This window comes from Molossus molossus, unplaced genomic scaffold (assembly GCF_014108415.1).
Source record: "Molossus molossus isolate mMolMol1 unplaced genomic scaffold, mMolMol1.p scaffold_m16_p_2, whole genome shotgun sequence".
In the NCBI taxonomy this organism is placed as follows: Eukaryota; Metazoa; Chordata; class Mammalia; order Chiroptera; family Molossidae; genus Molossus; species Molossus molossus.
In genome coordinates, this window is record NW_023425355.1 from 131,416,282 (window position 1) to 131,437,682 (window position 21,401).

The following is a 21,401-nucleotide window of genomic DNA, read 5'->3' on the forward strand; positions in this document are numbered from 1 at the left end:
CATTCACTTTCCTCTTTGCTTTCTCCTGAACTGGCACGACAGAGAAATAAACAGTTTTTACCACCACAGGGAGGAACTCTGCAATGTGTTGGCTGAAGCCATTCTCAATTCTTTACCAAAGATTCCAGTAGTACTAATTCAATATTCTCCATTGGGTTGCAGCTTTAGCGTGCTTTTCAAAGTAGGAACTTTTTTTTTTTCTCCAAATACCTGGTGCTGTTTAGGTAGCACAAACTTAAAAGCAAATTGCCCAAAAGGAACGTTCAAATGTCCCCAGACACACCAGGCATAGTAATTAAATGCATAGTAAGTGCCCTCCCCTGCCTGCTCCCATCCCCGAGTGCCTGCATCCTATTCTTTCAAGGATTAAAATCCAACTGCAACATGTCTCCCTTGACATTTGCCCTACTCAGTGGTGATCTCGCTGAATTGTGAATGTCTTAAAGTGACCAGGACAACTGATTACATCTTTATATAGCCCTAATCCTGGGCCAAAGAAGCAGAAGTCTACTTCTCTGTAGCTCTGCATCCTGAGCCCCATTGTGGTATAGACCGATTACAAATAATAATGTCTTCAGTTCCTCTTCTATGCTAGGTCTTCACTGAATCCTTCCAGTGAATCTGCACGGTCACTCAAATGTCAGCTCTCCGAGGGCAGGGTGTTTGGTCTGATTTGTTCACTGCTGTCCCCAGTCTCTAGAACAGTATCTGTGTGATAATAGGCATTAAGTAAGTATTTGCTGGATTTAAAGATACTGACTGTCATTATCCCCATTTTACAGACGAGAAAGCAGAGATTCACAAACACTACAAGTGCAGGACTACTTTAATAGGATCCGAAGGAATAAAGCCATTAGGAGGAGGATACCATTTGTGTCCCAAAGGCTCTGCCTCTCGCCAAACCCCCAAGGTGGCTGCCCCAGCCCACCTGTTCTTGAGATAGACACAGCTGGGGCTGGAGGAAAGTGGTGTCAGGGTCCAGAATACCACTTAGAACAACTGGGTGGTGCTTTGTTACAACAAAAGGGCCATTGAGGGCCTTGTAGAGAGCAGTATGTTGCATAAATAACTGCAGCCATGGAGGATGGATTCAGATTATCTCACTTGTGACTGGAAATTGAAGGGTAAAAGTGGTAGGGAAAACCCCAAACCCCAAACCAGACCTAAACATAAAAACTCATGGAGCTGGAACAATGGAGAGGGAGTTTCATGAGGGTGTGTCTTGTTTTCTGTGGAACACATGTAGTCCTTTTAGCCTGAGGAGCCCTTATGCTGCTTATTGGACCACTGCTGGAGGACTAAACAATAATGCCCCATTTCAAGTATCGGTTTTCTGTCTTGCAAAACCCAAGTTTCTTGGGAATTTATGTCTTCTGTTGAGTTGCACTCAATGAGAGACTATCACCCTTACCCTGACTTTGCGTTTTTTCCTTATGAATGGCCAAGAAAGCCCAAGTATCACAGTTTTATTTTTAAGTTGACCAGGAGAAATGTTTGTGATGAATGGAATATTTTCTTTGGTAAACAAACACCAAACACCAACTCAAAACCAACCAAATAAGTTTCTTTGGTAAAGTGATATTAATGTCTTGGTTGGAATTAATTGAAAATGAAGACTTTTGCAAGTATAGGCTAGGAGTTCCTTCCCTCTTTATAGCAATTGAAAAAGTAGAACTTCATGAAGTAAAGAAATTTTATAGGGATGTGATTCCGAGTTACTGCTAAAGTGTCTTCTCCATGGTGGGACTGAACTGGGGCTAAACCAATGCTGTCAGACCAATAATCAATAATCAACATTAACAAGTAAATAATAATCTAACAATAAATAATCAGTAATAAATCTTGGCATGCAGAGTCCCCCAGTAAAAAAAAAAAAAAAGTCATTCCACAGTCAGAATTTCATAAGCCTCGATTTCAAGTGTTGAAAAGAGAAGTTGACAAGGTTGAAAATGCCCTTCATTTAAAAATACATTATCCCAAGGAATACAGAGACTCAATCAAGTTGGAAAAATATCTGTCATAAAACAGAGTTCCACAGTAAGTCCTTCCGGTTGACCAAATTGAATGATTAAATTCTCAACGAAATCCACTTAATTGGTGTGTCGTATCAGTTTTGTGGAGTCATTTTAACCCGAGGTGCTCCACGTGGCCGACACTAAATCAATGGCTGATTTAGAACACACTGTTCAGAAAATGATTTAGCAACATATGATTTAGGAATAAAACCAATCCCCTCTTCAGCCGTGTTTTATAAATAATAGCCTAGTTGCAGGCCCCTTGGAGAGAGAATTGATCGCAGATCTATTATGCGAACTTGCCCTTTTTTGAGGACTGTGCTTGTCCTCAGATTAAAGCTCATTATCTTCTAGTTGAGTGCATAACACATTGGTATGATCGCTTAGTGTGTCTGCAGGAGAGATTGAACAAGTGTGTAATGCACTAGCTATGATCTCCTGCACATGTATTTACAACTGTGTGAACAACAGTACATGAAATAGAAAGCACAGGTTTGCACTTGGTGTAGTTACATCTGAATCATTTGGGCATTTTTGCTGTTTGGAAAGACAATGGCAAATCTAAATCCCAAACAATTACCCAGACATAAAAAAAAAAATCTGCCCTGTGGCCAACAAAGTCCTATGTTCCTTCCTTGGAAATGTACTTTGAAGGGAGTAATAGCCCTCTTATGAGAAAATCTAAAATTGGCCTGCCCTGTGTTAGGCATGCTAAAATAATAGAAACTCTCTAGTGGTGTGACCCTGGGTGAGTCACTTTATTCTCCTAGGTCTCAGTTTCCTCCTCTGTGGAGGATGGGAAAGTTGCACAGTACATCCGCTAAGGTCCAAGAAGGTAAGGTGCTTTTGGGAAATGCTTATCACTATAGATGTCTAAATAAGCTACATCTCTAGAAGGGAAAAACACTGTAGACAGTTGCCTCAAATGTGACCAGCTTTTAGCTTCATTTGTATACACTTAAAGAAATGCAGGGGTCTGGGGCAACGTACATAGCCTCTGCAGATCAAACCATTTCTGTTTAGATCCTGCAGATACTGCAAGTCAACAGTATAAACATTTAGGCTCATTGACGTGCAGAAGGGCCATGCAATGAAGTAGACGGGCACTAACAAAGGTGTGGGCTGGGGCAGGAAGATGAAAGTGCAGCCAGTTGAGCAGGAAAGTTTGAACGTCATCATTGATAGATTTGTATCAGTGATCACATCTTCCAGTCATTCCATCTAGCTCCCTTTCTGCCCTTGATCTCCCCGCCTGCGATGTTTCTCAGTTTCTCAGCTTCGGGACTTGCGCCCACCAAAGCACCCTTTCTCCTCTGTGCCTACGAGCAGGCATGTATCGTAGCAAAGGCAGACTGGCACTACAGTTGGAAGCTATGGCAAATAACCATTTCAGTGTTCCCTTCCCCTTCCTCGGCTAGGTGTGGGCAGGTTCTGTTTCTGGGCATCCACGTGCAAAATGCATGTAGGACCAGACCACAAACAGCTGTACCAGCTGGCCATGTGTTTGTTAAAATGGAAACACTGTCTCTGGGTTCAAGGAGACACCTGTTTTTCCTCCATTGTGCCAGGTATTTGGGTTTGACTCTGTGGTTTTGGGTACTCAGAGCCTCCTGCCAAGAGCTGTAACTAATAAAGCAGATCCATTTGGTGACAAGCAACAAGATATTCCAAAATAGAATCGCCCAACTCTGCAGTACTGGAGCTGTCACTGGTTTAAAGGTATATTAACCAAACCATACAAATGTTAAAAGTATATTGATGGGGGGGGGTATGATAAATGCATTCTAGACAACAAAACTGCCTCACCTGGGTGAATTTAGGGGTGACTCAATTTCAGTCCATTCCAATGTGTCTGCTTCTGAGGTTCTGACTTGCTTTTGCTAGCCAGAACCTCTACAAGCATTTCCTTGGGGTGCTGGGGAGCTAGATGAGACGGCTGAAACCTCAAACCACAGACCCTGCCTGGAGCTACTGCTCTGCAGAAGTTCTGGAAGCCTTGCTGTTTGAACAATGCTTAAAGCTATTTCTGCCTTGGCAGCTGACCTTTCAATCAGTAGGTTTTTGTCACAATACCAGCAACATCTGCAGTGTGAATAAAACAGGATTCTGCTTGCTCATAAGCTTTCTTCTATTTGATCTTAGGAGACTATGTGGTGTGTGTGTGTGTGTGTGTGTGTGTGTGTGTAAGTGTAAATCCTTTCTGATAACAACCTTTTGTTTTAAAGGTTGGAAATATGCGATGCCCATCCCCCCCTTGTCCTTTACTTTTTTTGCAATCAATGCCTGTTTCTTATCCATTAGAAAAGAGAGAAAAACTTTAAATTTGTTTCATTAACATAATCTCTTTGCTCTTCATAAGACCTAGGGTGAAAATATAACAAGCAGACACTATCACACTGTTGTAATTTGGTCAACCACTCGGGTACTATCCATATCCACCATTTCTACACACTCAATTTCCTCCCGGTTTTCAGGATTTTTCTTCTCTTTCCTTTTTTTCTTAGAGGGTGGCAGGAAAGTCAGTATCACAGGTAAAATGGCAAAGCAGTGAAAGAAGGTGACAAATGCTATTAAAAACAAGCACCTGAACAGTGTACAGGTCAGATTTGAAGGCACAGCTGCGAGAGGAATCAGACCAACGATATAGCAGAGGTAACTCTGTAAAATAGCTACCCCGTGCACTTCCAGGGCATTTTTTACCCATTTAGTTCTTGTAAAGTCCTTGCCCAGAACAAATGTGGATAACAGTGGAGCACAATTGTCAATTGTGTAGTTAATTCCATAAATTAAGCATAGCACGGAAATGCAGTCTAGTTCGACTTTCCATAATGTCATGAAACCTATAACTCCAAACTCCACGGACACAACCGTTAGAGTGAGCCAGACGTTAATCAGGGAATCTGCCACCAGGAATGCCGAGAAGAAGAGCAGGAACAAAGCACTGATGCAAGAGTTGTGCAGGGGGGCTCCCAGAGAGGAGGCGTATCGGTCCATGAACACGAAGGATGGGTTGAAAACAATGAACTTCACCTTGGAGGTGACAGAAAGTCTCCTGAGGGTCTCCAGGAGATCGTAGAGTTCTTCTCTGTTCGTCTCCATGGTCTTGGCCACCAAAAACATTCTGGAGGCCACTACATCGACCTCATCATTGTACTTCTTAGAGAAGATGATGTCCTCTTGAAAATGAGAAAATTGGGGGGCTTTCAGGAAGGAATTTCTCAACATATCTGTGAAATTTTTCTTAGGCAAGCCAGTGGACACATTGAGTTTCCGAAGGTAATTCAAATAGCTCTCAAACCAGGATATCCGCACAAAACCCTTGGTGTATTCTAGTACGTCTTCTTGGACACTAGTGTTCCAGTATTCTATGGACTCATATATGTAGAACCCAATCACCGGACTGTAGTTGCTGAAGTACTTTTGCTGGGCAGTAGTGTACTCAATGGTTTGTGTCGCAGTTGCTACGATGTTACTAAGGTCTGACCCTTCACTGACCTGCAGATAGCCCATTAAGGCAAAGGAAATATAAATAAGGTAAAAGAGAACTACAAAAGGCTTGACGTAGGTGTTGGTTATCCAGTCACAGTAATAGCGTTTGAGGAAACATACCAATAGGTGACTCTCGTAAGTGTTCGCTTCCTCACCCTCACTTGTGTCCTCGCTGAATCTGGCTGTCAGGAGAAACCTGTACCATGCCGGCTTCTCCTGCAATGCCTCCGGCTTTGGGACTTTTCTACAGAAGATACTATGCTGGTAATTGTTTTCTATGTAGCCAGTGAATACCAGGCTGGAACCATAAAACGAGAGTACATAGAGGTAGTTGAAAAAGATTGCAATACAGGAATTGCAGCAGAAAATCCTGGCTGCCTCAATGTTCGTGAAAGGGCTGGCCCCTATGCCAAAGGTGACCAGGTACATGGCAGTGGTGAGAGAAAAGGAGAGCATGGAGTCTGCATAGACCGCTGCAGTTCTCTCTTTAACGTGTTGGTCTTCTCTAGTTTTTCTCCAGGAGGATAACATTTCAAAAGTCCCATATAATCCATGACCTGAGGGGGCACAAAAAGACCAGATCAAAAGTTGGAAAGACTAATCTCTTTAAGGAGAGGAATCGACTCGGTCATGGGGAAACTTACTGGGGCAAGGGAAATAAAAGTAGCCCTAGTGTGACCGGTGACAGATAAATGCCAGTGATTTCTCCTGAGGAGAGAAAGACCCATGTTTTGGTGAATCATCGATGTTAATGGATAGTTAAAGGTCAGCCGGAGGAGCTGAGGTCTTCGTGCTCCCTCCTGGCTTAAGGGAGCTGGGTGGACTTTTGCCTATGGAAAGCTGAGAAGACTTGTGCCTATGTCTCTTAGGGATTGTCTACATTGATAGACTAAGGTTGTTGATGTAGTTTGCAGAGTATCTGTTTCCCTTGGTTGGTGGAACACTCCAGAGAAGTTGTCTGGCCACTCATCATTTTGCTTGTCATCCCCACAAGTCTGGCTGGAGGTCAGCACAGAGGAAGGCAGTGGGCGGAGGGTTCTGAGTTACATCTCATCATCTCATTTAAGCCTGGCCAAGTGGAGGGCTTTAGGGAGAAAGAGGCACTGTATTTAATTTGAGCTTTGACAGGAACTTAAATCACAGCCTCATTTTTTTTCCTTCCTTAAGTATCAGTGCAGGAAGCAATAAATCTGAGGAACAGACGGAAGCCAACAAAGTAGAAACACGTTTGAGTGAACAGGAAAAATGAAAGAAGGGACCAGAGTCATGTGAACTCTCCCTGCAATTGATAAAAATTAAAACTCAGGTTGAAGGTTTATGGCTTGTATTTTGTCTTCAGGGATCTGTTTGACCACTTTCTGTTATTCAAAGACAAGGAACTAAGCAGGTGGTGACTCTTCTGGATTCTCTACACTATTTGACAATAGCCTCTGAGGGAGATCAGTAACCTCTTTCCTTAACTACAGAGAGCCTTTGCCTCCTGGGCTACTATTCAGTAACACTAGCATAGCAGAGGCATAGTAGTAAATGCCCATGTTTTGACTCCATTATACTGCCTGAGACCAGATCTCGCTTGACTTCTCTCACCTCTCCTAGTTGGAGCCAGACACTTCCAAGATGGGCCTCCCTGGCTGTCCAGGCCACTGCAACATTGCAAAGCCCACCGAAGTGACCCATGGTGGCTTTCAATGACCCCTGTCTCGGCACTGGGATCAACCGATCTAATTTTCTGCTTCTACGCCTTGGCATATTCAGTCCCATTATTGAGGATAATAAAATCTTTACCCTGTGGTACAATAATCTTGTTTTTAAAAAGGAATTGAAAATCTCCAGTCAAGCATAATGCTGAGTGAAGTGAGTCACTGTTATGTTATGTATACAATAACTGAGCGCACGTCTTCCCTCGTGCCCAGGCTGGTATTTATATCCTTATTGTGAAATCTTGGCCGCAAACCTGAATGCCCATTTTATAGTTATTACATAGGCCTGTTTCCTCGGAGGGATTTGGCATTTATCTTAATTTACTAGCTGTCGTTTTACAGCCACTTTTAGAGGTCAGGTCAAAACTGTCAATTTGATAACTAGCTCCGTGGCCCCTATTAAATTGGAGGCACCTAAACTCTCCATACATGAAGCAAAAAATGCACTCATTGACTGGCAGCCTGTCGTTAATTATGTTTTAGATAGTTAACATCTAGTCTCAGGAGGGAAAACTGTTAACTCTGTTTCCACTGTGTTATTAGGAAGGACCAGCCGACCTTTGGTTAAAAATAACTGATCCGCCCTGGCTGGTTTGGCTCTGCGGTTACAGCATCGGCCCTTGGAACAAAGGGTCTCAGGTTCGATTCTGGTCAAGGGCACATACCTGGGTTGCAGGTTCCATCCCCAGTCCCTGGTCCAGTCATGTGTGAGGCAAGCAATCAATGTGTCTCTCTCACATCGATGTTTCTCTCTCTCTCTCTCTCTCCCTCCCTCCCTCCCTTCCACTCTGTCTAAAAATCAATGGAAAAATATCCTTGGGTGAGGATTAACAACAACAAAAGTAACTGATCCCTTGACAATGAACGTAAAAGGAGGATTAATATCTCTGAGGCATCTGCACCCTGGGGAACATTATTGACCGTTTTATCTAGAGCCATGTAGAATAACTTCCAATGGGCAAAACAATTTCGAGTGTCACTGAACATGGCAAATGGAAGTTTTATTTTTTTACAGTATTTACTAGCTAGAAACAACAAAAAAAGTTTTCAGACAGGGCTTTAGTACTGAATCATTAAATATGGTAAGAAAATAAGGATGCATGTAGAAGGATTTGCCTTAGCCATGTAGTAGAATGTAAATGAAAGCTCTTTTACAATCCTTTCTTAATATTGCTGTAGTGTTTTATAATGATAGCATCTGACCCTGATTGGAAACTACAATAAAAGTCCATTTCTTGCCCTGGCCAAAATGGCTCAACAGTTACAGGGTCGGCCTGCGGACCAATGAGTAATGGGTTCGATTCCAGCCAAGGGCATGTACCTTGGTTGTGATTCATCCCTGGCCCTAGTTGGGTCGTGCGGGAGGCAGCCACTTGATGTGTCCCTTTCGCGTCGATGTTTCTCTCTGTCTCTCATCCTCTCTCTCCCTCCCACTCTATCTGAACAAAAAAATGGAAAGAAAAGTCCTTGGGCGAGGATAAAAAAAAAAAAATCATTTCTTACCTTGCTGTTGAACAATCTTAGAAGCTATTTAAGAAAATATATTTGAATTAACAGAGCTATTAGGTGAAAAGGGTGAGACTTGAAGGTCCAGAATGAAAATAAACTCAGGGAAAGGTAGGCTGTTTGTTTATCTCATGAATTCTGTTGCTGCATTATAAATACCTTATCTTATAGTTTGATTATTTTTATTGAAACTTAACTCTTTTCACATATGCTGTTGGTTTTGGGGGCAGTTCCAGAGAGAATTCAGATTTTATTCTTAGGGGCTTTTGGGAACAATGCCTTTCCTTTGTTTCTCTTGCTATAGGGCCGTGCATAGACACTCCCAAGCCAGAGAAGGAACCTGTTCTACTGAGTGCTCAGCGTTGGTTGAAAGTTATCATTGGCCTTGCCCTCCCCCGTTCCTGAAAGGCCAGATTGTTCTTTCTCAAGCTACATCTGAGTAAACCCCAACCTGTAGTTGTGCAGTATCTTTGAAGAGCTCTCTGGAATTCAGAGACAACTGCCTGCACCATAACTGAGCCTTCTCCCTGAAGCTCAATCAGGGGAGGGATGAGTGCCAACATAGCTGCAGGTGCCTCCCAGTGATTAGCAGCTGGGAGTGCCTAGCTGGCACTAGACCTGATGCACAGCTGCATATTGATGTTGAAGAGGTCGCTCTATTGCCCTGAAAGAGAGTTGAACTGTAGGGCCCCTGTTTCCTGGTCTGTACTCAAGGGGAGACATATTCCCAGAGCCTTAGGACATGAAGAATGCCCTGCACCCTGGGATGCCTACTCTGCCCATAATATAGCCACATTCCCTTTGGTTCTGGCCTTTAAGGGTATCCTTTTAAATGCAACCCCCTCGGGACACTGATCTACTGAAGCAGCTTCCCTTAGGTCTGGGGAATGGGCCAGAGAGTAGAGATGAGGAGGCAGTGAAGAGCAGATCATACGTAGGTGGATTTCATGGGGACAGATACCTACATACTTTTCCTTCCAGCCAGCCCGGGCCTTGTCTTTTTTTTTTTTTTTAATCCTCACCTGAGGACATTTTTGCATTTATCTTCAGATAGAGCAGGAAGGAGAGAGGGAGGAAGAGAGAGAGAGAAACATTCATGTGAGAGAGACACATCAACTGGCTGCCACCCACACAATCCCAACCGGGCCGGGGACAAACTGCAACTGAGGTACATGCCCCTAGCGGGAACCGAACCTGGGACTCTCCGGTCTGCAGGCCGGCGCTCTAACCACTGAGTCAAACCAGCCGGGGCCCAGACCTTGTCTTTTATAGCCAGTTCTGAAAGTGGGCTAGGAGAAATAAAAAAAAAAAAGGCAGGGAAGAAAGATTTCAGTAGACTCTGCTCCTCTCCACTTTCCTCTCTCAGCAGTTGCCTCCCTTCTTTAGTATCACCATCATCCATCACTCCCTTAACTTCGGGGCTGGGATCCAGCAAGCACGACTCTGAGGCCACATCTTACAGATGTAGGCGAACAGATGCTGCATGTAGATTGAAGAGACTTTCCAGAGGTTTGGCTGTTGTTTACTCATGTTTAAAAAGTGCTTTAAAATAAAAAGGATCGATGTCTGCTTTGAACTCGAGTTATTAAAGTTTCTCTATGAAGTCTGAGCTCCATAAGCTTCCCTATTATATCTGACCAAGGGGCCTATGTCATTGGCACAAAGCATCACTTTGGCAAGGGACCATTTTCCATCTGCATTGTTCACAAGGGCTCCCCAGTAGCAGCATCCATGCTGGAAGCTACCTAAACAGGAAATTCCAAATAGATTTGGCTCTTGGTGACCAGAGACCCTGCAGTGGTAATGGGAGCCAGCGCTCATCATCAGAGGAGCAGGTCCATGGCTTGGGAATATATCATAGTGAGCATGCCCAGAACTGACCACTATCCCAGGCCATTCCCTCTTACAGGCACAGTGTTTAAGGCTGTGAACAGTTGCCAAAAGGGACTGTTAAATAGCACATACTGATGCTATCAAATTTGGAAGATAAAGACGCTCTGAAAGTATTCACTTGTCTTCTAAAAGCACATTGAAGATCATTTCTATTTTGATTTCATTGCATGTCTGTATAGTTACAGGCATATCAGTATGTGTTAAGACATACACACAGGTCCAAATTCTAATTATTCATGAGTGAATGCTTTGAAGGCCACGCGGGCTTCTAGCCAGGCCCTGGGATGAGGACGGTAGAGCTAGCTCTTCACCAATGTTCAGACACAATTGGTACCAGGAGTGCATTTGAAATTTTATTAGCAGCAGACTTTGGAATTGTCATCTAGTAAACTCAACAACTCAAGGATTTAGACTAATCATTTTTCCTCTTTTCTGAAGAATTTTATATCTTTATGTGCAGTTAACTTTCAGGCTTTGGAGCCAATGAAGGGAAAAAGCAGCACAGATGATAAATAACACTAATGGTGGAAAAATTTCAACTGGCTAATCCTGCAGTTACTTAGGGTGAGTCTCAGGAACACTCAGATGAAATCTCACTCTGGTCCAGACCCTTTTCTGGGGCCTGACCAAAGCCTTCAGGGTTGTTTATAATCCACTAACACAAGGAATCCACTGACAAATAGCTGAAAGTTAACCTAACTTTACCCAGTAGATATACTTCTGGAGAGTTGTTCAGAAAGTGAACCATAATTTAAATGTAGTTAATGGTTTTGCTATCGGAGGCAATCTGGGTGATTTGGATGTGGTTGTTTTTTTTTGTTTTTTTTTTGGTCAATAAACAATCAGGCAAGTTGATCTATTTTGCACATGTGGATTTTGTAAGGCAGATTTTTCTTTAGGCCCAGATTCTCTTGCCTTCCCCGGCACACATAGCCACGGCCAGAGGCTGACGCCTGTAGGCACTCCACATTTTAATCCTTTTCAGACTGGCAGGGTTCCTCACTCTGACTTCCTACAAGTAAGGAATAGCTGATGGGGAGGTGAAATGGGACGGCTTGCTGATGGATGATCTTGCTGTTTCAATGCGAAAACATCTAATATCAGGTGACAGTGGGGCCTGGGCAGTGCCAGATTTCATACATGGAAATAAAATTATTACATTCTTTTAGAAAAGCCAGGGTGTAACGACTGCATGAGCAAAACCCGCTTAAGACATATTTTATTTTTAAATGAGCTTTACTAAGTAGCTCATGTTTATAAAATGCTTTTCTTTGACATCCACATTAATTTATAATTTTTGTTTTGTTGTTTTAGAAGAAATTTAAAGTGTAGATCTATCTGGGTTGAGGAACATCTATTTTCAGAGAGAAGTTCATTGATTGGGTTACATTTGCACTTTGCCAGTTATAAACATTTACTTTCCATGCTGATTTGTTTGGTTTATCACAGCCTGTTTTGTCTCACAGTTGAGAGTGAGAGTAAAGCTCTACTCTGCTTAGGTTAAGACGGATGCTCACATCAGGACGAACACACACATCTTATTCTTTCCACCAGAGACTTGTCATATTTTGGTAATTCTCATCACAGTACTGGGGGGTTTGAATCTGAGAAATTATTTTCCTTCACTAAGGAGCTGCAGAGAGAAGTCCAAGAAATAAGTTTGCTAATAGCTCTTCCTTGTTTAAAGATCAGGTATTTAGGTACTGAGTGTGTGCAGCACTATGTAAAATCGGTGTGTGCAAATGTGGCCCATAATATATGCTATGGTCATTGTGCAACATCTTTTCATATAGAAGACATGTAATATATAGATATAGGTATATATGACTTATCCTATTCAAACATATTTTATATATTTACATATAAAATGTGTGAATCTATACTATATACTATATAAATATATATTATTTATATCCAAACATTCAAACCATAATGTATGTTAAAACACATAAAATACATCTATATAAATACAACATGAGCTTATTGCATAATATATCATATTGTATATGATATATAATACAGCTAATATGATATATAACATATATTATGCATTCAGATTATATACACTCACGCCCATGCAGGCTGATCTGAGATATATTTTACTGGTAAGGAAAAGACATGCTAGTGCTGCTATACCAATCAATGCAGAGAAGGGGATAGAATCCCTCTCTTAGGTTCTGTCTGCTCTTTGGTTCTTGCCTGGTGAAGTAGTCTACGTGAAATGCAGGACTTCCTTAATTATGACTATGAATCGACTTGTGTTGTGAACTCCTGTAGACTACTCAGCTCAGCAGTGACTTTCTGAGATGTGAGTCTAAGTGCAACATCAAACTAGGTGTTTCTTCTCATGGTTTTCTTTCTACCAGCTCAGTGTCCTGATTTGTCTCCTGCTGTCAGACCTTTGTGGAATCTGCCACTCCCCCATTCCCTAAAGTAGGTGGCTAGACCACCCAGAGTATACCCGAGGAGGCCTGGGTCAAAAGGAGGTGCTCTTGTATTCCTCTAGGTAACTGAGCTCTAGCTTCTCGACCTGCAACCCCAGTCCTGTTCTTGGCTTCCTTTATGGTTAAGAATAGAACAATAGTCCTGGCCGGTTTGGCTCAGCAGGTAGAGCATCGGCCTGGGGACCAGAGAGACCTGGGTTCGGTTCCTGCTAAGGGCACGTACCTCGGTTGCAGTTTGTCCCCAGCCCTGGATGGGGTTGTGTGGGTGGTGACCAGTTGAGTGAGTCACCTCACATTGTGAGTGTGTCTCTCTCATATTGATGTTTCTCTCTCTCTCTTCCCCCCTCTCTCCCTCTCACTCTATCTGATGATAAATGCAAAAATGTCCTCGGGTGAGGATAAAAAAAAAGAATAGAACAATAAAATGTATTTTGTTCCATCTCCCCAAACCTATTTCTCCCCACCCACCTCTTACTGTAATATGATTTGGTGGAGCATAAGAATAAGAAGTTGAGAATTCTCTACAAAACAAAATTACACAATCTCTTCGTAAATTAGTACCCCAATGACCATAGATCACTATAAATAAGATTTTTAGGAACAACTTTGAAATTATTGTATGGAATTACTCTTATTTCCATTCAGATATAAACAAAAACGGGAACAACAAGACCTCTATAAACAAGTTTTTTCTCCTATAATCTGCTGCACCCATTATTGGTTTATATTTAAGCAGAGTATCTCCACAACACTTTAATATACTTCTATTTCATCATGTAGATTGTCATATCAGAATACTCATCAAGAAAGCAAACACTTTCAGGTTTGCTTAAGTTTAAGAGTAAAAATAACTGAGTTGCAATTTCTCATTTAGAACTATATTTCTTCACATTTTTTTAAATCCTCACCATGGGACATTTTTACATTAATCTTCAGATAGAGCTGGAGGGAGAGAGGGAGGAAGAAAGAGAGAGAAACATTGATGTGAGAGAGACACATTGATTGGTTGCCACCCTCACAACCCCAACTGGGGCTGGGGACAAACCGCAATCGAGGTACGTGCCCTTGGCCAGAATCGAACCTGGGACTCTTTGGTCTGTGGGTGATGCTCTTACTACTGAGCCATACCGGCCAAGGTTAGAACTACATATCTTGCACAAGAACGTTTACCCCTTTATAAGCCTGTTCTCGATATACTAAATCATATTCCAGGTGGTATCAAATGGCAACAAATTCTTGGAGAACTGAACCTGATCTTCTAATTTCTGCTAAATACAGATGATCTTAGAATGTATATCTGAAAGAAGCCTAACAGCCCTGCTATTATTCTCCTCCTAATGCTTAATCACATCCTTTCTTTTTTTTCCCCATCCTTGAATATGAGTGGCCTGGCTGGATAATTCAGAAGGAAGAGGATCTGGCATTGGACCTTCTAAAAATCCCAAACATTTGAAAGAATATTTTTTGGCCCTGGCCAGTTTGGATCAGCGGCTAGTGTTGGCCTGTGGACCAGAGAGTCCCGGGTTCGGTTCCTGTTCTAAGGGTATGTACCTTGGTTGCAATTCGTCCCTGGCCCTGGCTGGGGTTGTGTGGATGGCAACCAGTCGATGTGTCTCTCTCACATTGATGTTTGTCTCTCTCTCTTCCTCCCACTCTCCCTCCTGCTCTATCTGAAGATAAATGCAAAAATGTCCTCGGGTGAGGATAAAAAAAAAAAAAGAATATTTTTTATCTTATCTGATCTTCATTACTCTTGTATCTTGATAAATGCAAAACAACCCTTATAAACTAGATGACCACATATAAACTAATATCCAAACTACCTCTTGCCACCAGTTCAATTCCCCCTTTTCAGCTGGTCAGAATATACACGAAGCAACAAACCTCCCAGATGGAGAAGGAAGAAAACCTTCCTTCTGTTCCCTTCTACATTCTCCCACATTCCATTCCTTGCCTTGTTTGTGTTTGCTCAGCAAAGTTGTGGAAGTATTAAGCCTGTAAGGAGAGCTTCCACGTACAAAACCTACACCAATTTCTTAAATCACACACAACTGTAGGAAAATGGTGTAAATCCTCATCCTATGGAAAGGAAATTCCATAATGGGTCAAAATGATGAATGTCATATGTTTTCAAATGTCAGTTCAAATATCTTAATGCCTGATATCAATATAGTTTGGGAATACATAAGGGGTATGGATGAAATAAACTCCTCTTCAAATTATAACCGAAAAATATCAATGAGTATGTATAATACTGTAGAACCTGAAGGATCTCAGTTCTAAAAAAACTGATCCGACTCATATGGACAGAGGTTTTGCTAGAAGTGGGACTGTCTAATATGCATGACGGTGATTTAAAACATTCAAAATCATGATGTGTCTCTGCTTACATCATTGCCAAAATGATTCATCTGTGTAGGATATATTCTTACTGCCAGAGATGTCACGTACTGTCTTGGCAAGAAACACACAGTCACATCCCATTATGGTGAACTCTCAGAGTTTATCCAAATTCTTTCCTATTCTGGAATTTTGTCAGGTTAATACTACTTGACACACGTGGTCTTAACATTTTCCATTCTAAATCTATTGCTATTTTGGCATTTGGTGGGTCTGGCCTTATGTGGCCAGCATCGTACTGAGAATGTTTAGTTTCTTGAATTTCAAATCTATAATGTTTATCACATTGTAGACCTATTGTCAGCCAAGGAAATGTCTGTATTAGAGACTTTTTCTAAGATGCTTTTCCTTCAAAATGAGGCCATATATTTAAAAAATTTTATTTGATGTTGTATTTAGGTACCATAAAAAAAAATCAAGAGGTTTTGCTTAAATCTGCTTAGGTTAAGCATAGTCATTTTGGATTATAGACAGGCAGTTTAAAAAACTGGACAGTTTATTGACAGCACAAATGTAGCACTGTTTTTCTCCTTGGTCACTTAAAATATTTATTGGCATTTTAGGACTGGTTATCAAAAAAACAGAATTTAACATTGGCACTGAATGCAACATTTTCAACTGTGCTATCGCTTAGATTTTATTTTTACAATCAAACTCTGAGAACGAAGAGTTTATCTGAGAAATACAGAAGGGCAACAGGCATTCTAAATCCCAGCACTGTTGGCTTTATGAGCATATTAAGCACCCATTACATGGTGCAAAGTATTTATTGCAAATGGGCCTTAGCTACTAAAACACGTAGCTTCCTTTCATGTTGTGACTAAGTAATTTGAGATCTCTTTGGACTGCAAATGTACAGAAAGGTTGCATACTGACTGTCAGCAGGGAAAACTGCCATCAAATCAATGCCTGTAACATTCCTCACAAATTGCAAACAAGGGAGTATTGGGCACCTGCAGTGCTTGGTCTCTTTCATTGCAATTGCCAGATTTTTCTGAATTGAACTCAGACATCAAATTCAGTGATACTTGGTCTCTGCAGGGTTGTGACTCTACTATTTCGGATTTGTTTTTTAAAGGCACTTCCTTATTAACAGTATCTTTCCATCTCTTACATAGTTCTCTGCCCCAGTACTATCGTGTATATTCCTCTGTGTTGACTTTTACTTACAGTATTTAAAACCTCTCTAAAAAGTACAAAAAGAAGTTTTGAGATATTTTAAATATTGTCATTTCTTTTGCTTAATAAAATTAAAGAAGTTTTGAATATTTAATTTCATTGTACTTATTGAAGTGGAATTTTTGGTGCAATTAATTTTAAGAAGTTTTGAATATTACTATTTTATTTTACTTAAAAGTTAATATTAAGAAGTGCTAAATAGCCCTGGCCAGTGTGGCTCAGTTGGTTGAGAGTCATCCTGTGCACTGAAAGGTTGCCGGTTGAATTCCCAGTAAGGGCACATGCCAGGGCTGTGTGTTTGATCCTCAGTCAGGGTAAGTGTGGGAGGTGACTGATCAATGAATGTTTCTCTCTCACATCAATCTCCCTCTCTTTCTCTCTCTCTCTCTCTCTCTCTCCCCCTCCCCCTTCATCTCTTGCTAAAAAAAAAATCAGTAAAACATTATTTATTTATTTTGTTCTTTTAAAAAAGCACTAAATATTGTAATTTTATTTTACTTAGTGCAATTTAATTAAACAGATTTTTTTCCCTTTATTGATTTTAGAGAGAGAGGAAGGGAGAGGGAGAGGGAGATGGAAACATCAATGAGAGAGAACATCGATTGGACGCCTCCTGCATGCCCCCCACTGGGGATCGGGCCCACAACCTGGGCATGTGCCCTGACCGGGAATCGAACTGGCGACCTCTTGGTGCATGGGTCGGTGCTCAACCACTGAGACACACCAGCTGGGTGGTGCAATTAGTTTTTAGGGAGGTTTGGGGGGGCTGTTGTAATTTTTTAACTTGACAATCTAAGGGAAAAGAGGTCAGTGCACTGACTCAACAGTCAGGTTTGGGAGTGTTAAATATTATATCATACTTTGAACTTACTGGTTACTACCTAGTCCTACAGTGTCATAAAACCACGGACAATAGCCCTTTTTCTAGCTCTAACATCTTTCTTTCTTCACCTTAAGGACCTTACTGTCTCCCTTCCGTTCCCTACCCTTTTTTTTATTCCTGTTTATCTCCCCCCGCCCCGCACAAACAATCACAACAAAAAACACTATTTTTAAAGTGAAAAGCTAAACACACACACACACACACACACACCAGCTTGTGACTAATCATGAGCAAAACATCTTAATTTAAATTTTGACTCAAGCCTCTGTGGAAGCTACGGATACCCAGTCCTTACTCACCCTTCAAGGAACCACCCTGTATTCCACAATCAATCCACAGGGTCAGGGGGTTCTTTTAAAGGGGCAAATGAAGCTGCCTTCTGAACAGATTGAAATCAGGAGGAAGCATAGCAACCTCCTTCTCTGTTGTGCTCAGGGTGATAAGTAAACCAGCCCGGTAAAGCCACAGTTTGTTCAGTCTCTGCACAGTGCCCCCTTTCCCACAAAGCTGCTAGTATATGTGTCTTGCCTGGGTCTAAGTTCCCAAAGGCCATGGAGCATCCAGGCACATGCGGTCGCTAGCCCCGCCTTCCACATAACCATAACGCAGCTGAGCTTTCCCAAGGAAATTCTTCTCTTTTCGGCTACCCCCAACAGGGCATCAGGCATACTGATGAACTTCACCATACTTATTTCTCAGTCAGCGAAGAGTGCCACTTCATTTGTCATGTCAGTATCTGATTCCCGATGACATTTTAATTTTGCTAAAGGAATTGATGAGAAGTTGCCAGAGAAAAGGGGGGAAAGCTAACAGTTTGAATCCTAGCCTGCAACGACTCTGCCACTGGGCTTGCTGGGCATGCCATCTCCAATAGCAGACAGAGGAACTGATGTGCTGTTATGACCACTGTGCCTTATTGTTTTGCTTTTTTAACCCTCACCCGAGGACATTTCTACACCTATCTTCAGATAGAATGAGAGGGAGAGAGGGAGGAAGAGAGAGAGAAACATCGATGTGAGTGAGACACATCGACTGGTTGCCACTCACACGACCCGTAGCAGGGCTGGAGACAAACTGCAACCGAGGTTCCCTTAACGGGAACCGAACTTGGGCCTCTCTGGTCTGCGGGCCAATGCTCTAACTGCTGAGCCAAACCAGCCAGGACACTGTGCCTTTGTTTGGAGCATTTATCTCTATGAGGAAATTCCTGCAGCCCCCAAGAGGGAATATAGTGGAATTCTCAAGCCATCGTTTTAAAATATTTGCCTGAGTTCACAGCAAGGACATGAAAAGTTTCCTTCTATTTATGTCACACTTGTTGCCTTTAAAGTGCTTGTACATTTATTTATGTCCTCTTGTGTGGTGTTCACGTCCACTCTGTCTGTAGGGTGGGGAAACTGAGGGGCGCAGACACTGTCAGTGCTCAACCCGCGTGCCCTCCCGTGCACCATTCTGGAGCTCACTGTAGGCTTCTTACTGCAATACCAGTAATCAGAGGGATTTCTCCAGCTGCAGGAATGTGCTCAGTCTTCCCTGGGAAGTTCTGGGGTGTTAACGACCCTGGGGAGAGCCCTCAGTGAGTCATACACAGGGCTTCTGGGTACAGAGCCCAGCTTCCAGCTTCCTCACTCCTGAAGGAGGGCCTCTCTGTGGAGTGTTCTATGAGGTCTCCCGGAGGTCCCCAGTGGGATTGAGCCACGGGTGCCCACAGCAGTAACCTACTTATTAACATGCCCTGAATTGTCTTCCTTCACTGCCTCAGGTTCTCATTCCTACACTGGGGCTTCCTGGGCTCACCTCCCAAATAAACTGCTTGTATCTCAGTCCTTGTCTCAGGGTCTGTTTCTGGGGAGGCTCAACCGAAGACATTGCAGCACAAAGATTAATATCTGCTAAATGTCACATGGGTACTGAATGGAGAAGCAGGGCTGGGACCCAGGACTTTGGACTTCTGGCACATTTACCAGATACGGTTGCTTCTTGCTGACCACCAGCACTTTATGCAATTGGTCCCAGGACTTCTAGGCAAAAGGAAGACACTATAAATGAAACAAAGTCGTTAGATGGCTACTCTTTGCCTTTTAGAAGCCCAGTCACCATAACCAGCAGGAGGACCCAGAAAAATGAAGGGCAGTAATTACCTAGCATGACGAAAGGGACTCCCAGGAAGGTGGAATTGTATTTCCCACCAGTAAGATTGATGATCCCGGCCGCGGTGAGAGTGGCCAGGGTTATGGTCACCAACCCAAGTAGGCCTAGCCAGGGTTTGCTGCGGACGCAGTCCTGCATAGAGCAGCAGAGGATGGCCATGGTGACCACCAGGATCAGGCTGGTGACCAGGTAACGTTCGGATACACGGCTGGTCTTCTGGAAGTCTTCCCTCAATGAGGAGGACGTGTAAGGGTACATTTTGATTTTGCTGTTGGATTTCTGGAATAGTCGGACAGTGTCACAGAAGCTGGACTCCCACCTCTCAGCCACCATGTCATTGAGACTGTTGATTGACTGCAGGTAGTAGGTGAGCTGGACGGCCTCTGCAGATTTCACCCGGTCCTTGCTGTGCACAGTGACACCTCCAAGCTGGTGCCCATTGTACACGGCCCTCCCATCCTTTAAGTGAGTGATCGGGTATGTGATAGCAAAACTGGTCCGGTTGGTGGCCCGAGCATTCTTTAGCTCCTCCAGAACATGCACTATGTCATCCACGATGCAAGTCTTATCATTATTCAGGATACAGATGTGGGCGAACGTGTAATTGAAACCAGGTCTTGGAACCTGGATCTTGGTCACAGCAGCATGCAACTATGGGGGGAAAAATGAAAGTCAGTGTTTATTACCAAAAACACACATTAATAAGTGACATTAGCTCTGTGGATGCAAATATCTGTATTGGGGCGGGGGACTCACTCATGTCATCTCTAAGCTAAAGAGTTCAAATTAAATGTTATAACCTTACATGAGAAATAGGTAGGAAGGATGCAAAACACACATTTGACTAGTGGTTCTCTCGGTGTGGTCCCTGGACCAGCAGCACCAGCACAACCTGGGGACTTGCCAGAGATGAAAATTCTCAAGCCCTACCTCAGACCTGGTAAATCAGACTCTCTGGGGTGGGGCCTAGCAGTTGGTGTTTTCACAAGCCCTCCAGGAGATTCTGATAGAGCTGATGTTTGAAAAGTGCTGGGTTCAAGTACCAACATTATTTCCACAAGTCGCATTCTTTATTTGTGACTCAATTGGTCTATAAATGTCTGAAAACCTTACACAGGTCCACTGTTCAGTTTCTCTCTCCCGAAAATGTCAAGTAAGAAGTGAACTAAGGTGCAGTTCCAGGTACAGAGGTCCTCTGCAGGCCCGGCCCTTGCTGCTGATTTGTAGGGCAGCTAAGCAATTTCTGCATCCAATCCAATCACTCTGTGCCATAAGAGACAACAGGTTCACCTTGAGGGCCTTCGTTTTCTCTGACTTCCTTTGTCTGCTTATATTTCTTTGCAGCTATAACTGCAAGAACCTGGCTGGGATCCATGGGAATCATGCTAAGGGATCACAGTGGGATTCATTCTATACACCTCACCTTCAGTGGTATTTGCTCCGCCCAGGTCTGTATACCTGTGCTCAAAGTGCACACGGGCATACAAACACTCATTTAACAGCCCCTACGACATGCCGGGCACAGTTCAAGGCCCTTTAGACAGATTATTTCATTTAATCCTTATAGGAAACTATAAAGTCCAAGTACTAGCCTCATTTTACATATCAGGAAACTGAGAGAAGCCAAGTTACTTGCCCAAGTTCACAAACATAGTAAGGGAGAATGAGCTGGGCTGTACCAGGAAGTCTGGCTCCAGAACCTGTGCTCCTGGCCCCTCACAATACACCTCTAAGTTGGCAG

General features: G+C 42.7%; 1 protein-coding gene across 1 annotated transcript in view; it reads right to left on the reverse strand.

The window, feature by feature from the left end:
• Positions 1 to 4,292: 4,292 nt before the first annotated feature.
• Positions 4,293 to 21,401, reverse strand: part of PTCHD1 (patched domain containing 1) — a 57,307-nt gene continuing 40,198 nt past the window's right edge. The window contains exons 2-3 of the mRNA XM_036271512.1: positions 19,651 to 20,311; positions 4,293 to 6,061 (exon numbers count right to left, since the gene is read on the reverse strand). Of these exons, the coding sequence (XP_036127405.1) occupies positions 4,407 to 6,061; positions 19,651 to 20,311 (2,316 nt within the window). The 3' untranslated portion in view covers positions 4,293 to 4,406. The remainder of the gene's footprint in view (positions 6,062 to 19,650; positions 20,312 to 21,401) is intronic.